Source organism: Gavialis gangeticus, unplaced genomic scaffold (assembly GCF_001723915.1).
Source record: "Gavialis gangeticus isolate Ggan-Ray unplaced genomic scaffold, GavGan_comp1, whole genome shotgun sequence".
In the NCBI taxonomy this organism is placed as follows: Eukaryota; Metazoa; Chordata; order Crocodylia; family Gavialidae; genus Gavialis; species Gavialis gangeticus.
Window position 1 is genome coordinate 2521932 of NW_017729014.1, and position 16767 is coordinate 2538698.

At 49.7% G+C, this 16767-nt stretch overlaps 1 protein-coding gene across 2 annotated transcripts in view; it reads left to right on the top strand.

The window, feature by feature from the left end:
• The window catches only part of ACOT7 (acyl-CoA thioesterase 7), an 89044-nt gene that overhangs the window by 57795 nt on the left and 14482 nt on the right, over positions 1 to 16767 (top strand). For both annotated transcript variants that reach the window (XM_019511599.1, XM_019511600.1), the window contains 2 exons: positions 5632 to 5748; positions 13337 to 13521. In XM_019511599.1, the coding sequence (XP_019367144.1) occupies positions 5632 to 5748; positions 13337 to 13521 (302 nt within the window). The remainder of the gene's footprint in view (positions 1 to 5631; positions 5749 to 13336; positions 13522 to 16767) is intronic.

Consider the following 16767-nt stretch of genomic DNA (forward strand, 5'->3'; position numbering starts at 1 on the left):
TGGCCGTGTCTGTTGCGTACCAAACAAGATGAAATTATAAGGATTTAGAGTGAACCTGAGAAGAGGTGTGTAAGGAAAAGGGAAGTAGATGTTGGTGCTCATAATTAAATGTAAAAAGGGGTACCTGTGTCTATAAAACAGTGAATAAAAGTGTAGTTACTCCCATCCAGCATGAACAGAACAGCCCTTGCAGAGGCAATGTGGCACACAACAAAGACCCAGAATGAGGATGTGTGCAAAGCAGAGAATTGTTTTATTAGCATAAATATCACTTTCTAAGCTTCTGCGTCATGATTTGGCATTTTCTGTTCATAAATTTCACTGTGACAAGGTAACAGTTGGGCTATGGAATACAAGTGAATCTGGGGTTTGAGATGCAGTTAGATGCCTCTTTGGATTAGCCAGGTAGGATGTTTGTCCCTGTTGCTGTGCTTTACATCTGTCCTAGTACTGGCACAGCACAAAGCATGGTGGCAGTGATTTACAGAATCAAACACTCGGGCACATCCCTGTCTCAGTCACGCTGCCGTGGAGACATGCCCTGCCCACCTCCTCCTGCTCTACAGGCATGCATCCTGGCAAGGAGAGGGCACAGAGAGGTACCCCTGCGACATGCACAAGAGCAACAGTCTGGGGCACTCCAGTGTCCTCCATGTTGCCTGTCTGAGGTTGCTGTGTGGGATGCAGAACTGAGGGGATGGGAGAGACATAATTCCTTGGTGGTGTGAGAGCATTTTGCTGCCATGGTGTAGATGTTCCCTTTGTGTCCAAGGTGTGTGGAATGCCTCGCGCTGAATCCCTAGTGCCACTCTCTCCTGTATGCAGTGTCAGGCTTTGGAGAACACATTTCCGAAAATGCTTGGGCTGAAGCTGTCGAACATGGGGTCTATATTGTCTAGGCCTGTCCCTGGCCACCTCATTAAGCGATTTTTGTATTCAGAGAAGCTCTGATCCTGTGGTTCTCTCTGACATCAGGGAAATGGTGCCTGCCTTGCCATTACCTCTGTGAGCCCTGACCCAGGTTAGGGCCACATTGTGATGCATGTAAGCCCCTGCCCTGGGCAGCTTGCAGTCTGCATGCATAAGACCTGGCATGGGACTGAAGGATGCTTTGTCCTCATTTTATAGTTGGGACCTGAGGCAGGGAGACCAAATTCCCCAATCAGGTCATGTGCAGTGTGTTGTAAGATCAAGAACTGAACTCATCTTTCTCTGTTTACTTTGGATCTGCCCTTGGCCTCTCACATTCATTATAGGTATGCAAGACAGTCAAACACTAAACTGCCATTAGTGTTTGAAAATCTCTCCTAGAATGTATTGTTAAAATAGCTTCTCTCGAACAGCCTTCCCCAGGTGTTTATATTAGGGAAGGCCACAGTCTGCAGGACTTGGTTTTGTCTTACCTGGAAAGTGGGCACAATGCTGGGTTTCTGTTTCCACAGGCCAGAGCATGGTGAGAGGCATGGTCTCAGAGTATTGCCCCTGAAGTGGGGTGGGCAGCTCAGCCTGTTCTAGTTCTGTCTGCTAGAGTGAGGTGGCATTCACATGGGTTTTCCATCAGATGACAGTTGTGAAGAAATAATACATTTTTGTCCTGCTGGATCCTGAAGGGCTCAACAGGCACGCAGAATCCAGCAGGAAAATGGATCGGACTCTTGACACCCCTCCGTGTGCACGCCCAGACTGCACGCTGCAGCGCTCGCCCAGCAGTGCACATAGTATGATTTGTCATGGCAGAATTAAACAAATGCAATGCAATTACAGTTACAAACCAGCATGCAAAGATTCCATTGAATTTCCTATTGATTTTTACCAGGAACAGCACAAGTAAGCCCCTTCAGTCCACCTGGATAGAGCAGGCACTAGTATAATTTATCAGCCTGAGAATCATGCAGATACTGGAGTGTGGGGCTGGGAGGCAGTATTAAATAAATATCTGGGCTATTGCCTGCCCTGTCCATATTTGGTAGGAAATCACTTGTATCAAGAAAGAAGAATGTAATTTTCCTCCTTTATAGCTAACATCCTGTTCTTTCAAGCAGGAAAAGGAGCTGGGAAGGATGTCAGTATTTTTTAGCATGCTTACTCTGCTGTGCTATTTTTAGCAACAGTGAGCTATTCTGTCAGTGGAAGCACGCAGCAAGCTCCTCTGTGGGCCAGCCAGGGTGAGGTCTCGGGGGGATAAGATGATATATTTAATAACAGCACTCAGCAGACTCTTCCCTGTACTGTTACTGAGCCTGGAGGCCATTTCCAACACGTGGGTGTGAGAAACGCCGGCCTCCTTGTACATGAGAGGTTTAATCCCCTTGGTCTGGCTGCTGGGTAGTATACATTGTCTGACTCCTGGGGATGTTGCCATCACCAGCTTTCTCCACAGGGAAGCGTTTGCTTGGAAAGCAGGAATCCAGAGGAGAGTGGGTATCCTTTGGGGGGACCAACTCTACTCTAACCATGCTGGGGCTGCCATGCAGCTTGCTACGGCTGCCCAGCACTTCCTAGCTGAAGACCTGTTGTTGAACTGGTGAGCTGGGATCCACTGATGGCAGGGGGGGCCCGGAGCTCAGACGATGAGTAGGAGAGGAGACTACAGCTGCTTGGACAAGGGGACTGGAGGGGAGGGGGAATTCAGGCCCTCAGTCGCATGCACATGGGGGTTTCAGTTATGCGGTCACATGGGATCCCCCTACCTCATTCAGTGCACAGGCTGGGACTGGCCTGGGGCTGGACCTAGTTGTGTGCCGGCTGCATGCTAGTCTGTATGAAACCTGCTTTCTTTGCTGAAGAAACTGGTGGGTGGGAGGGAAGGAGACGTGCAGAAGGAGCGAGGACAGCTTCACAGTCAAAGTGTTCCTATGGGACTCTGATTCAGCTGGGCATGATGCTGAGCAAGGCATGGCACCAAAACATCACTGTTTGTGCCCAGCCTACTACTGAGGGTCTACAGAGCTTTACTGTGAACATATGAGGAATGATGTGAAGCCAGGTGTCCTAAATGGGCACCCCAAACCAATGAGTCCTTTTGACCCTTCACTCTCTGTGGGTAGAATCCAGCCTCTGCCCCCTCTGCCCCCACTAATGCATGTGAAGCACTTGGGTACAGTAACAATGGGCACTGTTAACCCGATGGCTAGGAGACTGATCATTTGTTTGTCACAGCAGGGCTTGATTAGCATGTGGTAAACAAAAGGCAGGGGCCGTGCACTGATTAGTGAGGATAAAATGAATTCCTGAATCACTGCTCATTAAATGGATGCTGTCTGTTCCACATATTAACTGAGGCAGGGTCCTGTGGGAGCCATAGCATACGATCCTGTAATTCTGATCTGTATCAGAAAGCATATGCAGAGATGTCTGAGTGAGCCAGGCAGTCTCTGACCAGCCTTCGTTCTGGCCCTTCCTGACTTCTGAGAGCTCGATTCTGCTACCACCATGTTCTTTTAGCCTAAGCTTGTCCCTTCTCCTCTCAGACTTTGTACATGGCCTTGATTAGGCCACAGTGGCTGGTGGGGCTTGACACAGCCAAGAGGCGTCTCTGCTTTCTTTGTGAATGGCAGCCTTTGTGTTCTGGCGAAGCCTCTTAAAGTGTCTGTGCTGTTGCTGCATATTGTAATTACCCCCTCTAACTCTGTGATTGCCAGCACCAGCTTGACTTAAATATTTATATCTAATCCCACTTCAAATGAAGATCAATTATTAAAACCATGAAAGTTGCACAACAAATGTTACCTCATCAGAGCAAGGCATCAGGGAAACCCTCTGAGGCCCGAAAGTCAGAGCCAAGGTGATGGTTCTTGAGCCCCTGAGGGTGCTGTCCTAGCATCGACCCACTTAGACCCTTTGTGCTGAAGCAGCAAGAGTTTCATCCCAGTGTCTCTACTTGGATCTGTTCTTGCAAACCACATGCTCCTCCTCAGTGTCCCCTTTTGTTGTGCAAATGCGTAGCCAGGGTCTCAGCATAAAATGAAAGTGCTTTTATGCATGACTAAGGCAATCAGGACTCATAGTAGAGACCCTTTATGCATGACTTGCATTGCAGACTTGAGCTTCCTTGTTCCTTGCCCCTGTGTGCTTTGCCTTTGATCACAGGAGGTGCAAGCCCTTTCATCCACAGGTTCAACAGAGCATATCTTGTCCTCAGGATTCGTACCATAGGTATAAATGCAGAACAGGGACAAGAGGTACCTGGGGCTGCTGGGCAGGCCAAGCCCTGTGAAGCAGGGTGAACACAGAGGAGTGCTGCTTTCCTTTTGTTGACCCTGCTTCAGCACCTGGATTGAATGTTACATCACTTTGGGATCTGCTTCATTTGAGTCTTTTCAAAGAGTTAAAAAAACACCCAGTCACAGCCTTCAAGTGTCTGTCACTCCCCGGTCCTGTGAGGAGGAATGCTGGGGGTCCTAGAGCTGACCAGACACTGACTGCATGTCAGGAGGCCCTGCCACTGCGCTTCTCTTACAACAGAACCATGAGAGTCATTTTAGCAGGGACAGCTCCAAAATCTGTCATTCAAAACTTAAAGATTGCCTATAGCATATTCTGGCTCAGACCTAGGTTGCAGCTGGTGTGTGTAGCTACATTCCTCAGGGAGGCTGAATGGTGTCATGACTTTATTATTGCCACAGAATCTAGTCAGACAGCTCCTTTAGACACATCTCATGAGTTCAGTCCATAAAGGAACAGTAATCTGCTGGTGAGGCAGGGCCTCTTGCCTCCTTGCTCTCCTCGGGCATGCCACATTGCTGCAATGAGCCTTGTTGTCAAGCTAATGAGATATGTAATAAAGTGTCTGGGATAGTTTTCTTCTGCCTGCTCAATGCTTGGCAGCAAGAAGCATGTTCCTTACTCAATACAGCATTTCTGAGAACTGGGGAGCAATGTACAGGTGGGGCCACTTGAGGCCTAAGCTGTGTAACAGCCAAGTCATGCTGGTCTGTGGGAGAGTGATGAGGGGCGGAGTGTCCTTCCTGTGCTAGCCCCAGCCATCTGTCTCTGAGTCTCTTGACAGAATACCTGGTGAGACCCTACAGCGAGTAAGCTGCAACTGCCCTTAGTGCATTGACATGGTGCAATATGCCTGGGCCTTCAGGTGTCAGCTGTGTGAGGTTATTTCAGTCAGCCTCCTCCCACATCAGTCTGTCTCCTCTCTGTGGTTTGTCCATCATCAGTGTTGCCCCACATCTGTACTTAAATTGTACATAACTCTCAGGGGAGGCAGCACCCTTCAGCTACTTCTGCAAAGTGTCTAATGCATGGCGGGCTGTTTAAAACAGAGGTACAATAAGGCCTTAATAACCTGAGGAGGGGATGGAGAGAGCACAAGGTCCATGGGTAAAATTTCTCCTGAGCCATTCTTTCTCCAGAGTTAAACCAGCAAACCGCCTGCTCGGTGCTTTCTTCCATTCTGGTGGAGATGGCAGGAGTCTCTGTCCTTCCCTAGCTCCCAAACAGATTCTCTTCGCTTTCAACTCCAGTCTGGGAAGCCCGGGGTGAGAGGGAACACTCTGGTTGCTGAGGGCACAGGAGAGCATGGCAGCAGCTGGTCTCTACTTGCCTTCTGTCCTGTTGGAATTGTGCTTCTTGTGGTTTCCTCACTGCCCTGATTCTGGTCTGTGATTCTCCACTTTGCAGGTGTCACTATGAAGCTAATGGATGAGGTGGCTGGAATCGTAGCAGCACGCCACTGCAAGACGAACATCGTCACAGCTTCAGTGGATGCCATCAACTTCCATGAGAAGATCAAGAAAGGTAAAAGGCTGGTGGGGAATGTGGGGGAATCAGCATCTTGTTGGGGGCCTGGGGTTTGATCAGTGTTTCACAAAAGCCATGTCCTTGCTCCTATGCTCTGTACCAAGCCCCAAAGGGAGGGGAACAGGGAGCCCCCTCTGGCCAGACCACAAGGCTGAGATGTGAGATGTAAATGTTTTATTGGGGCCAGGCTCCGGTGAAAGCCCAGTTGCTAAGTTGATCCCAAAATCTGTACCCTGAGATAGTCATTGCTGGGTTCTGGGCCATGTTCCCATAGAAACAGCATTTCTATGCCAGAGACCAGCAATGGTCCAGAAGGCTGGAGTCAGAGTTCTGTGGCGGCTTTGCGACGCACAACATCTGTCCTTGGGTCACACTTACCCAGGTGCGCATGTACAGGTTTCCATCTTGCCGTGTGGGGAGTTATGCCGGGGGTGTTGCTCATTCCAAGGTGAAAGCATGAACCTGAGGAGTACTGCACAGGTCGGCTTTCATCCCACTACGTTCAGGCCACCCAGCCTGTTTGAAGGGCTACATGTGCAGGTATGTGATGGAGCGGAGGCTGGCTGTGAGTGCTGACCATGGTGTCAGCCCCCTGAGATCACTTTACATCTCACTCCTGCCTCTTGTTCCCCCCATTTCACACCTCGGGTACTTACTTACTTCCTGTGCTAATTGAAAATAGATGAGAACCTGACACACTGCAGCTTGGTTACAGGTTATTTGAACTGTGAATCCAGTCGGTGCAGAGGAAAATGTAGGCGTAGCCAGGATCCATGGACATCTGTACCCAGCTTAGCCCTTATCTAGAGCTGACAGACCTGGAAATTCCCTGGGCCCGTCAGGCCTCGGTGTGGGCAGTGCCAGGGAACCCCCAGGTCTGAAGATTTCTCTACTATCCAAAGCAGTCTAAGCTGCTGCCGTGGGATGCATGTTTTCTCCCAAATCTGATTTGCTGGCTCAAACGGTATCAATAAGCAGGGTCAGATTGTTCCCCTAGTTGCATAGTAAAGAAGTATAGTGTGTGTGGGTGCGGGCAGGCAAAACAGTTATATGCTTTAAAAAGTTGGGGGATGTTTTACCACTAGTGCAGCTTATCCATTGTAACTGTTTCATCCTGTAGCAAGTAGAGCTAAACTGCACACATTCCCTCTGTCTCATTTGGGGTAAATTATTGCAGTTTAGCTTCTCTTACTGTGGATTAGAATCAAATGAATAAAACAGTTACATGACATCAGCTGATATATGCTCTTAAACGGGGTAGTTGTACATCCCTCCATGTAATCTGGACTGTAAATGGGTATCAGTGGCTACCAGAAGATACTTTTTCTCATAGGACATTTATAGGCTGGTTGGCCTACATCATTCTTGGCAGGGAAACTGAATGGAATCCCATGGCTGGGGAGACCTGGTTTCTCTGTTGTGTTTGTCAGTGATAGTCCTGCACTCCTGTGTCTAACTCTGAGCTGAGGAGGTATTTGAGGAAATGCCACAGTTATCCAAGTTTGGAGTTAACGGGTGGTAAGGTTGCTGTTAGGCTGCAGTTACCTAGCTCCCTTGGGCAGCAGATTTCTCCTCTTGTTATCCTTTCCCTGTGGCTCTGGTTCTCTTAAACTTGCTCCTTAATGTTCATAATGCATACGTGTGGTTTTGTTAGGTGAGGGTCCATTCATTGCCAGTTTCAGTTTTCTGTCTAGGATGTGACTTCTTGAGCGTGAGCTGAAATTATTTTCACATATCCTGCAGTGAAGAAAAAACCACTCTTTCCTCTGCGTTTTCTTAAAATAAGAATAGAAAGGAGCATTCTAGCACTTCGTTGGGGTCAGGTTTTTAGTGAATGATTTGGCTGACTTTAAATCCCAAGGAAAGCGTTTGGATTGTTGTCAGACCAGCTGAATTTTACAGAGTTAATGATGAATGGTTAAAGTGCAGGGGTTTGAAAAGAAGACTTTGTGACCTGGAGTCCAATAGAGTAAGGAGCTTTCTCCAGAGATGAGGTTTAACAAACAAGATTATCATAGGATTCTTTGTAGGGTTATTATATTTCCAGTTCCAAAAAAGACACCTGTTGCACAGGTGAGGGGAGTATATAATTGTGGGGGGCAGTGATATGCTGGTGCCCTGCCACAGCCCCCGCCCCTTGCCACCCCTTCCTCCAGCCCTGCTGGTGCCCTCAATGCCAACCAACAGCTCTCCGGTGCTGCCAGTACCCCGCACTCCTGACCCACAGTCCCCTGCTCCCCTGGTGCCCCTCACTCCCAAGCCACAGCCCCCCCAAACCCTGCTGGTTCCCCTTACTGCTGACCTACAGCTCCCTGCTCCCTCCAGTCCTGCAGCATCTCCCCCCTGCCCCTGTGAGCTAGGGCACTGGCCCTGGTGCCACTGGCTGGACCACACAGCTCCCTACTGCCCCTGAAGGGCCCCCCATCCCCTTCCCCAATGGTGGGGCAGGCACATCTTCTCCCTCCCCCCCACCTCCTCTGCTGTGCTGCAGCCCTGGTACCTAAACACGTTCCCCCAGTGCTAGCAGGCACCTCTCCTCCCCCCCCCTCCACACCCATTGTCTCCACACACCCCTGCCCCCTGCCACACGCACGCTAGTGCCCCCCTCCACAGCCCCCAAGACGGTCCCCAAGCCCTGGCCCTCCAACCGTCACACCCCACAGACTTACCTGCATCCAGCTGCCAGGGCTGCTTCTGCCACCCTGCCTGGCTGCGTCACCTTTCCCTCCTCCCTGCCCTGCCGCCCCTCCCACAGCTGCAAGCACTAGCAGCTCGTTGCTAGGGCAAGCCAGGAAGTGTCAGGAAAAACTTTGAAGCTGAGCTGACCAAAACTCCAGATATTTGATCATATTTAAAAAAAAAACCCAAAACCACCCAGACAAAGACTGGAGGATCCAAATAGAGAACATGCCCAGGAAAACCTGGATGTATGGTAACCCTAATTCTTTGTTCAGTCAGAACTGCTTTAGACAACAAGACTGTTCACAGCATGGAGTAGTAGTTTTGGAGATAGGTTAGAATTAAAGCTACCACTGGCTAACTGGCCAAGTCCTCATTCACTTCTTCCTGAGGCATCTCTCTCCCATTTGAACAAAGAGCTGGGGATTTGGCTCGGGGGATGTGACAGTCGATCAACATATGCTTTGAGTTTGCATAAGAGGCTCATCTGACATTAGTGCTTTTGGTGACCAAAAAAGGTCGTTCCTTTCGGAGTGCCGGGGGAGGACATGCCTCGTGCTCTATGCTAGAAAGACATTCTAAACTGCGGCAGCCACCTTCCTCCCATACTGCCACAACAACAGCAGTGAGGCCATACCCAGGTCAGTATGAGTGACTGACTACCTGCAGCGGATAAGGGGCTGCATCTCCCTTGGCTCCCCATTGAATGTGCTATGTGTTTGTTGGGTGCTCCAGGAGAGGTTTGTATTCAGAACATGGAGAACCTTGAGAGGATTTGGCAGAGGCACTACTGGAGATTCCAGCATCTATACGCAGGCTAAAATAATGGCCTTGGTTCCCATCGCCCTCCTTGCAACAGAATCCCCGACCAGCAATGCTGCACTTAGCTTGGAGGGTTCCTGTGGAAATGATTCTCTCCATTTTCTGGAGCCCTTTGACAGTCCTTGTTTGAAGTGAGTTTCACTGTTTTTCCCCAGGGAGCAGCTCAGTTTCCCTTTTTTTGGTGAGAGCCTTTCATGTACCAGCAGCAGAGAGAAGGCTTTTAGAAATCCAGGCAATGTGTGTTGAGAGTGCATGTAGGCAGCAGGGATAAGACGGGAAATACCCTGGAAACTGACCACTTAAATCTTGGGAAAAGGCACTTGATTCCCAGCAGTGGCTCCCTGAACCTAGCTGCAGGCACTAAAAGCATTCTGGCCTCTTGGAGTTCATTGTGGGAACTGGAATCAGGAAACTGCTGGGTTTGGGTTCTTGCTATGAATGAACCACTTGAATTTTGTGTCTGGGGAGTCTTGTACTGTCTGACACAGCAGGCCCCTTCAGCCACAGTGACCTGTCTACTCTTGCCTCAAGTCTCCTCTCTGCTGCAGCAGGGCTTTGGAGAGGCTGGGAACAGACTTCATGGCATCAGCTGCTGCTTCTTTCCCAGGTGGGTGTTAGTGCAGCTGCTGCTGCTAGTACAATTCTCTTCTGTTGTATTCTGTATGGGCACTGATGCTGCCCTGCCCTGCAGGCCACAGCATCCCAACATCTCCTAGCTGTGCATCCAGCACCATGACAGGCGTGTCACATGGGAGTTGCTCTCCATCTCTCCAGGGGGAGTACTGTACACAATGCAGATGTTTCTCCTGGTTGCCTTTGTTCTTGTTCACATTGCCTCATGCTCTGAGCAGGGAGCTCAGGTAGAGGAAGCGCGCTACGTCCTCAGAATGGGAGGAGGCAAGGTTGGAGAGTCTTTGGAAGCACTGCAGTTGGTTCAGTTCCCTCTGGATTGGCACAGTGAAGTGAGACCACGTGTGTGTTGGCACAACTTTTCACAGGAGCTTTCATTTGGAGCAGTCCTGTGTGTAGCAGTAAGGGTTAACTCCCTTCCTATGGGCTGACATGACTACATGAACAGGAAGCTGTCAGTCATCTGTGTGTGTGTGCCTGTGTTAGCAGTTGCAGTAAAGCCCTTTTGAAAGCAAGACGTTTCCCTGCCTTTTTCTGAGCTATGAGATAGCACTGTGAACCTCCATCAAAGCAGCCTGCATGCTCCCTCTGTTCTGTACATCTGTATGCCTGTGGTGTCACGTATTTTGAGTGCAAAGTATCATGATGTCACTTCTATTTTTAGGCTGGAAGGTACTCTGACATGACATCTGGGTCTGGGACTGACAGCCCTTTTGGTCCAGTCCCAGCCCCTGGAGCCCTCGGAAAGGGAACAAAGTGAAACCCTGCAGTACAACCCCACTTTCCCTCCAAGGCATGCCATGGTGCCCCCTAACTTGTATCTTAGCTTCCTTGGAGAAGCCAAGTACTGCAGCAGGCTTCATGGACTCAACCCACGATGGCAGATCCTCCCTTTGTGTCACTTCAGGGTAGGCACAGAAATATCACAGTGATGGGATGCAAGAAAGTTGAGTCAGGGAAGCTAAGACAGGAGCTTCATTGTCCAGAAAGCAATTCTAACTCACCTGACCTCTTTCTTGTATGCTCATTATGCAGTCAAATTAGCACTTGGGACTGTTTAAATTACATTACAGTAGTCTAGGATGTGTGTGTTGTCTTCTTAAAGCTCAGTAACAGCTCTTAGAGAATGTGACTCTCTTCATTGTGCAAGTTGACCTTATTTGCTTTGCATTATGAGTGAAATGTACTGGATTCTGTTCCCAGTTTTTCATCTCATGAAGGAAATTTAAAATTACAGATACCGGTAATGGGTAGCATGAGAAGCCTGGTGCTTTTCTTTTAAATGTCAAAGCTGATTAGATGCTCCTTTTCCATTTCAGCCTTGTAGAAAAATCATCTCCCTTTACTATTTTTCTCCTAAATTGCTTCTTTGCACTGGTTCTTATGTTGCAGGACAAGAGCAAGTAGCTTTGTAGTGAAATGAGCAAAACTGGTCTAGATAAAAACAGCAAGTTTAATTAGCAAAGATGCATAATGTTTCTGAAATCACTCAGGTCAACATAAACAGGTGGTCACCTCAGAAGCAATTGACCCCAGAGGTTCCTAGCTATAGCTCTCAGGGGATTTGGGCTCTGGGGTGAATCAGAACTTCTCCAGAAGTTGTCTGCTGCAAAGCTTTAATGATTGTGGCTTGCGCATTGTGTGTGAGGCTGTCTCCTGTGTGTCAAGCTTTGACCCAAGCTTGGTTGCTTTGGCTTGAAGTCATGTTGTATGTTCAGTCGAAATGTGTTCTCAGGGGAATGTGGCCTTACTGGAGAAATATGTGCACAGTTGGGTGGGCATTCCTGGGGCTGGGGGGACGGTGTCTCGTGCAGGGGAGAGTACTTTATACTGCACATGCTTGTGGCCTGCTGCCCTTGCAGACCATGCTAGTCTTGTATCCAAACACACCTGTTCTCCCCTCGCACAGGGTCCCTTGTATAAGGATGGCCCTGGGAAAGATGAATGCCTCCATTCTAAGTCTGAGGTCTGAGAGTTGCATGTTGGGGCCTTTGGATGCCTCTGAGTGTCAGAGTCTCACTTCCCACCCCCAGAATGAGCCAGGTACTGCTTGTCTGCCTCAGCAAGGTGCTGAGGGTTTGCTGTTGCACCCTTGCCATGGGCTGCCTTCCTGCTCCTGGCTTTCCTGGGCTTCCCTGCCCAGCTGCAGGAGACTGTGCATGCTAGGCTGGAGCAGGCTTATAGAAGCTTCATAGTCCATTTTGGAGTGGTGCTTGTGACCTGAAGGGGGCTGGTACACTGGCCTGTTGCCCTCACACACCAAGCATGCATTCTTTTTCCTGCCTGTAAAGTCCAGGACTGGCATGCAGGTATACTAGAGCAGAGTCCATCATGGGGCCCATTTCCCACCCCAGCGGGTTCTTGCTTTGTGTCAGCTCTGGATGCTGGGAGGGCTCCGCTCCATGTCCCAGTTTGTTCACCCTGGTCACAGCATGTAGGAGGGAACATATTGTTTGCCTGCTGTGCCTTTGGCCAACATGGAGATTAAGTGCCTTGGCACTAATATTCGCCTGTCAGGTTAGTATGTTTTGGGACTGACTTCAGCATATGTCATCATGTGGCCAGTAATTTGTTCCTTCTCTGATTCTGTGGTGTGTGTCTGAACACCTCAAGCTGTAGCTCTGAGGTTTTGAGCTAGGTAGATGCTGCAGCTGAGTTGGGTCTGCTGGGGTCAGTGCATTAGCAAAGGAGGGCACCCAGCCAAGTGGGGCAGGAAGGGACTGTCGATTTCAGCACATGCCACTTTCCCTTCTGTGGCACTGACCCTAGCAGTGCTGCATTACTGATGAGCTTATAACTGGCAGGAGTACCCATCTCCTGTGGGGCTTCAGTAGCACTTCTCAGAGGAACCAGGGCTAGGGCCAGATTCCAAGAGGGTCCCATGAAGCTTCTCTTGTGAGTCATGCTTCTCTGCTGAATGGGTCTGTATTGCTTTTGCATGGTTAAATAGCAGCTGCATTCCACCTTGGGGGCTGGGGGGGAGGAATCCTTCTGTGGCCCTCTGACCTCACGGAGGTGCCAGTCAGTGGTAACATGCAGGGAACTTGGGGACCTGTGGTGAACAGGAATCCCTATGGACAAGGTCTGCTGCTGCTGCTGCCTCCTGATGAGCAGGCTGAAGGACTGATGTTTCTTTAGAGGCATTCCAGACCAGGGGGACATTTGCCTTGGAGGCTGCATCCATGACTCCGTCTTGTTGGCTACTGCCATGGAGAAGTATGCAAATAAGTCGTGCGGGGGGAGCAGGACAAATATAACACCCACAAGAGGCAAGAAACTTCCCTGGATTGGTCAGTCTTTCTGTGTTACTAACAGAAATCAATGTCTTCTTTTAAGCGGCTGTTAAGCCAGCCTGTCAGCCTGTTAGCAGCACGCTGCTCTAGCAGTCTAAATAATGGATGACTATTGTTTCCTGCTGGAGCTACTGGCTAACCTGCCTCTCTGCCTGCCTCAGGTTGTGTCATTACCATTTCTGGACGCATGACCTTCACCAGCAACAAATCCATGGAGATCGAGGTCTTTGTGGATGCAGACCCTTTTGTGGATGAGCCTCAAGAACGATACCGAGCTGTTAGCGCCTTCTTCACCTACGTGTCCCTGAGCAAGGAGGGAAAGCCTCTTCCTGTCCCGCAGTTGGTGGTAAGAACTGTTGAATGCACTTGCTTTGGTGCTGCAGAGTGCTGAGCAGTGCAGAGGATCACCTGTGGTGCAAGTCCCAGGCGTTCCTTTGAGTGCTCCTGCAGGGCCTGGGGAAGAGCAGTGCAGGATTAGGCATTTTGCAAGGGGATGAGCCATGGTATCTGGGGCCTGGAGGGCCAGAGGGTTTCACGGTTAACATAAGGCAAAGCATGTTGAGACAAAACCCCACCGGCCTCTCTGGGGCTCTCAGCATCAGGAGCCTGCAGCTTTGAACATCTGTGATGGGCACAGACTGCCAAATGGCCTCCTTGGCTGGGGGTTGGTGCCAGGTACCTGACTGTATGCACTAGATTGGGGCCCATGCAGGCTACTAGCTGGCATTAGCCACTTAGGTGGTGCGAAAGGCAGGGGTCCTGCTACTAGGGGGACAGGGTGCATCTTTGGTCCTTTGCTATTTCTCCTGAGAGGGCAGGAGACCCCAGGCCCATCCACATGGCAACTGACTGCTCCCTCATGAGGGATGTCCTCAGTGGCTCACCAGGGGACACTTTGAAAGGATCCAAATCCACATGATCTCCCCCACCCCCCACATGTCACCCTCTCTGCCTGCTTGTCACAGTCCTGCCAGCATGGCCGCACGTTGGCTGCATGCTGTTGCTTTTTGGCTTTTTATGCCTCACTGTGACAGTGCCATTTAGCCCCATTAACCTCTGCCTCACCTGCGACCATGTACTGTGATGTGGGGTTCTCCTGCTTACCATTGCCACTCAGTTGAGCAGCCTTCCAGGTGTTTTGCAAAGGTTTGATTTCCCTGCCCCATGCAAACTGGTGACAGCAGAACTTCAGGCATTCTTGGGAGCCTGGTTGCTAGGGACCACGGCCTCGCAGGCTAGATGTTTTTGCAGTACCTGTTGCTGCAGTTTTTCCTGGGGATGCTATGGGATATCTTTGCTAAGTGCTTAACACTTCTTGACTTTTACTGCTCTTGAATGTATTCCTCTAAACAGTGCGCATGTCAGCTCTGTGCTGCAAGGGCGAGGGGATGATAGGCCCCTTGTGCCGTGTTTGTTGAAGCCTGAATATTTTGTGTACTTTAGCTTTGGGCAACATTCTTTGGGCTTGGCTGTCCAACAGAACCTCTCCCCTGAAATTATGCAGCAGAAAAAATATACGCGTAAGTATTTCCAGAGCCAACCAAGTTCTTGTGTCAAGATGGAGCTGGGGAGGTGTGCACTCTTCCCTGTTCACCATTGATGAGAGCTGGTGTTTGGGCTTGTCTGCCTTCTTTCTTTTTAATTAAAAAGAGCTTAAGTTGGGAGTTGTAACTTACAAAGAAGGAAGCCAGAGCCCTCAGAGTCAGAGCCAGTTCCCTGCTGATTCTACCCCAGGCCTCCTGTTTGTTTTAGCTTTCCTGGTCCACCCAGCACTTTGCTGACTCCAGATTCAGCACTGATGACTTGGCTTTGTTTCTGCAGAGTATCTTACTCCACGCAAATCCCCTTCACACTGTGCTCATCAGTGTTTTGAAGCATTGTATCAACTCGTTATGAATTAGCCATTTGGGTGGCATTCCTGTATGTTCTAGATCCAGACTTTTTTGGCTTTGATTTCCTGGAAGATGAGCTGCATCTCCTTGTTGAGTGCATTTCTAATACACTGCTTGGAAGGAGTATGGCTTCCTAATTGCTCTTACTCCCCAATGCTTTCTATGAGCAGCAGGTTCTTGACAGGGATGTCTCCCCATATATCACAGGTCCATTACAAATGCATGTTGCGGCCTTTATGTGTTGTTTTTTTTTCCTAGGTACCTGTTTCTGCTTTGCTGAGTTGTTTGTCTTAGACATGGTAGCTTTTAGCTGGGGACCTGTGGGGAGCATTATGGAGTGAGATGCTGTGCTCATATACTGAATAGTCTCATTTGCTGGTCCCTTAGGACACCAGCATCACTTGCACCTTGCATGGGTTCATTCAGAGTGCATTGTTCACATCCAGGCTAAACTTAGGAAGTCACCTCAGAGCCAGAGGTGGGTAAAGTCCAACTTGGATGGGAGGGGACACAGAGAAGGGGCTGTCAACCCCAGTGGTGGCAGTGCTGCCCACTGTGCACCATGCTGTCTCCCAGAAGTTGCCTGTGGAGGGCACAGGAGCAACTCCAGTGTCACGCTGTACCTCCCTTGCTGCATGAGCCCACGGGATGGGGATAGGGTGCTCTCTTCTCCAAAGGACTTAGGATTCAGGCTCTTGGGAGAAATGCCATGAACAGGGGCACATAACTGTTATGTATTCACTGGCATATCTGCAGGCTGATCATTCAGGACAGGTTGTAAATGAATCATATATCAGTGAATGGCAGCAGTAACACAGACAATAGCCTCATGGGAAGGAGAGGGAATAACGAACATGTGTATTTTAACCAGTGGGTGATAGACAACTATATTGCTGATTTTGGCCTTGTATGTGTGACTGGCCAGGGCTTAGAACAGTTTTGGAGTATGTTTAGCTCTGTTAGGGCCTGGCTTCTAGTGCTTCCCCAGCTTGAAGACAACAATAAAAAAAAAAAAAATGTCTGCATTTGTCACACGTCAGCAGCACTGGCTGGCAGAGCGTGCTAAAAATCTGCCCTGGGGAAGAAGTCCCTTGATCTACCCCCCCACCCTAAATCTGTCCAAGGACTGTCACAGTCTGCCTGCTGCACACAGGCAACCATCCCTTAGCAACTGCAACATGGAGTACTGTCTGTGAGCCACATGCTGGGACAGCAAAGCCCACAGTGCACAGCGAAGCCCTCACTGCCTCCCATTGCCCTCAGTAATGCTGTGCTTCTTCCCTTCAAGAGCCCAGGGACAGGAGATGTTAGTCCCCTATCCTCAGGGTTGCTGTGTGCACCAGCAACACCTGCCTACCACGTGCTGTCCCATTTCTGATCCCCTTCTGGAGAGTCAGGAGAGTGGGAATTCTTCACAGGGCAGAGGCAGTACATTTGCCAGGAGCACTTCCCAGCTAGTCATAGTGTGGGAACAGCAAAGGTTCCCGCCTGAGGGCACATGGAGCTTTATAACATTCTGTGGAATTCAATCTGAATGAATCCCAGATGGGTTTTTTTCCATCTGAGATCTGTGATTAGGGGACAGAGCCTCAGACCAAGAGTCTGCCCCTTGCTGGAAATTTGCAGGGCATCCTCTACACATAGGGAGCATGAAAACCTCATATCAATGTCCTGATAACTTCATTGTGCTGGGCATGGGG